The sequence below is a fragment of the Eurypyga helias genome, unplaced genomic scaffold (assembly GCF_000690775.1).
Source record: "Eurypyga helias isolate BGI_N326 unplaced genomic scaffold, ASM69077v1 scaffold27469, whole genome shotgun sequence".
NCBI lineage: Eukaryota > Metazoa > Chordata > Aves > Eurypygiformes > Eurypygidae > Eurypyga > Eurypyga helias.
Window position 1 is genome coordinate 674 of NW_010270574.1, and position 2,653 is coordinate 3,326.

Here is a 2,653-nt window from a genome sequence, read left to right on the forward strand (position 1 = left end):
TCTAACCAGCAAGTATACCAAGCATAAAATGATTTGTCATGCAGACAGACATCAGAGTTGTCTCACACTCATTTCGCCACATGTAAAGTGACATATGAAAAAAGTACTGGGAAATATATGGGAGAAGACACCATCAGCACAATACAGAAAGACAAATACCGGTACAAGAATCAAGCACAAAGATTAGTTTTAAAAACAAAAGACCATGAAGTCAGAAGATGGCAAGAAAACCCTGAGCCTCACAAGATTTAGCTTCACAGTACACCCAGGAGGAGAGTGACACACCACCAGCACACCTGTTTTAACAGGCTCCTTGTGTGTAACTGAGAACACCCCAGCTTATGAGCAGATCATCCCTGACTGGATGTATCACATCATGCAGTAACTCTTACCTAAAGCTTTCCGGGTATTCAACAACAGCCATGTTGATAACATCCAGCGCATGCTGATAGTGCTTCTGAGCTGAAAAGAGGAGGGCCAGTAGATGAAGTGAATTCATGTCATCTTTGCAGAGTTGCAGTGCTTCTTGAAGATGTTCTATAGCATCAGAAATCTGGGAGGGGATGGGACAGAAATAGAGAGAGAACACATTTCTCCTTCAGTCCCACATTATATTCCAGAGGTAAGAACAAAAACAGTCATTAGAAATTCTGAGGAAATCCTACTTAGGCACCTATGAGAAAGACTTTGACTGTGAACAGTTTGCCAAAATTAACAGACTGCACGGCTTGTAAAAAACCACACATTCTAGAGAAAGAAGTCTGCAGCATTACTGAATTACTGCTTATAAACAGGAGCAGCAGACCTGATCCAATCAACCCCCTCTTACTTTGGCATGGTGCTTCTATGCTGTAAACAGATCCACTACAGAGGCCAAATTCTCAACTCCATTTTTTAGGATGGGTGGCTGGCTCTTGACCTGGGGGACAGCATTACACATCTCTGCTGCATTCTGTCTCTTGGGATGGTTTTACAAGGCCTTCCTCGATTTGGATCAAGAACATGAAAATTAAGTTTCAATATTCAAGGGTAAGAGAGTCAAGATTCAAAATGCTGTCAGAAAGGGAAATAGCAAGCAGTGATGTAAAGAGCAGCACTGACACTCACAGGAGCAGCATGTCATTAGAAACAAGTCTCACTTGGCAGAAACCTTAACAGCTATAATAAATGCAAGTATATCACATGCACTTTGTGATCCAATACCCTATTTTAAGCTAGAACATAGTTCCTTCTTTCCTGCTACGAGAACCTCCCACGAAGCAAAGCTCTGCAGACATTCTCCTGCCTTGGCACACTACCGGTGTCAAATCCCCACCACCTCCACAGATCACTCGGGAAGTCAGCACATAACTAAGGAAAGCAACAGCTACGCTGCCTGCAGTAACAGCAGAGGTTGCTGGTTATCCACATGCCAGGTATACTCTGGGAGCGTGGTACATGCTCTGTTCATGGGACAGCTTTGTACCCACGCCCAGGTGACATTTCTCTCTCACGGTTCATATGCAAGCCGAAGTACTTCACTATGCTAGTGCTGGTGACTCCATGCAAGTCTGGAGATCACTGCGACTGCCTACAGACATCACCCCAAACTGGCATCTGGCTCACAGCTTCCAAACTGCTGAGTGTCCTGGCCTAGAGTCAGGCTGGGATATACGACTGAGTACTCTTGTCAGGGGAGCTACTTTAACCACATGTAGCCTACTGCAAAGGTAACCCCATCGGCTTAAATCACCAACATTCCCTCAGCAGCTTACTAGGACACACTTTCTCACAATGTAAAAACACTACCAATGACAAGGTTACTTGGAACCAAGACAACAGGCATGCCCAGATCTGCCTGCCCACAAAGTTCTTCAGTAGGTGTAATAGCGGTATATAAATGTGACTTGCTAAAACGCAGCTGCTATCCAGACTCTTGCACTCAGGACTAAAAACCCCTCTTATTTCCTCTATTCCAACTACCAAAAGCTCTCTGACTCTGCTGCAATATGCGTGATATAAAGCAGCACAGAAGTCAGTCGTGGTCACTGCTGCAAACCTGTGCCTGCTGAAATACTGCTGAAATACATGTGATCTAAAATAAATTTTCCCCTATCCTGTAGCAGAGGGCTTGCAGTGGTTACACCTCATTTCAGTGCTTCTCTCTAGTACCATCAGAGTCACAGGCAATGGCTGATTCTGGAAGTTAATCATGCTTCCCAACAGCTGACTGTTTAACTTGAGCCCCAAAGGTTCCGTAGTGCCGGAACACCATCAGTAGCCTACGCAGTACTGCTGCAGAGTAAGAAACAGCAGACAAAACACAGGTAAGAAAAAATAGCCTTTAATAATCTGAAGAGACTCTATTCCTTTATGGGAAGCATTATATAAAACATCAACCTGCAACAGGCCAGATGCAACAAAACACAAACTAGATTTCTAGAACAATAAAAGAAAGATATTTGGCAGACGTCATGAGAAATGCCTGTTGAAAAGCAGAGATCAATCTATTGACAGATGCCACAGCTTATTTATTGAAGTAACTATGTAATACGAGAAAGATGGAAGCTGGCAGCCCAGATGGCACCCTGAAACTTCAGGGCTGTATCAGAGGTAAGCTGCCAGTTTAAATTCCCTGCAAGTGCTGCGCTTTAAAGCAACCTTATTTCAGCAG

At 43.9% G+C, this 2,653-nt stretch overlaps 1 protein-coding gene across 1 annotated transcript in view; it reads right to left on the bottom strand.

Moving 5' to 3' along the window:
- Positions 1 to 392: 392 nt before the first annotated feature.
- The window catches only part of TTC7A (tetratricopeptide repeat domain 7A), a gene marked incomplete at its 3' end in the record, with an annotated part of 76,030 nt that continues 73,769 nt past the window's right edge, over positions 393 to 2,653 (bottom strand). Inside the window, exon 14 of the mRNA XM_010158509.1 lies at positions 393 to 553. Coding sequence (XP_010156811.1) covers positions 393 to 553 — 161 coding nt within the window. The remainder of the gene's footprint in view (positions 554 to 2,653) is intronic.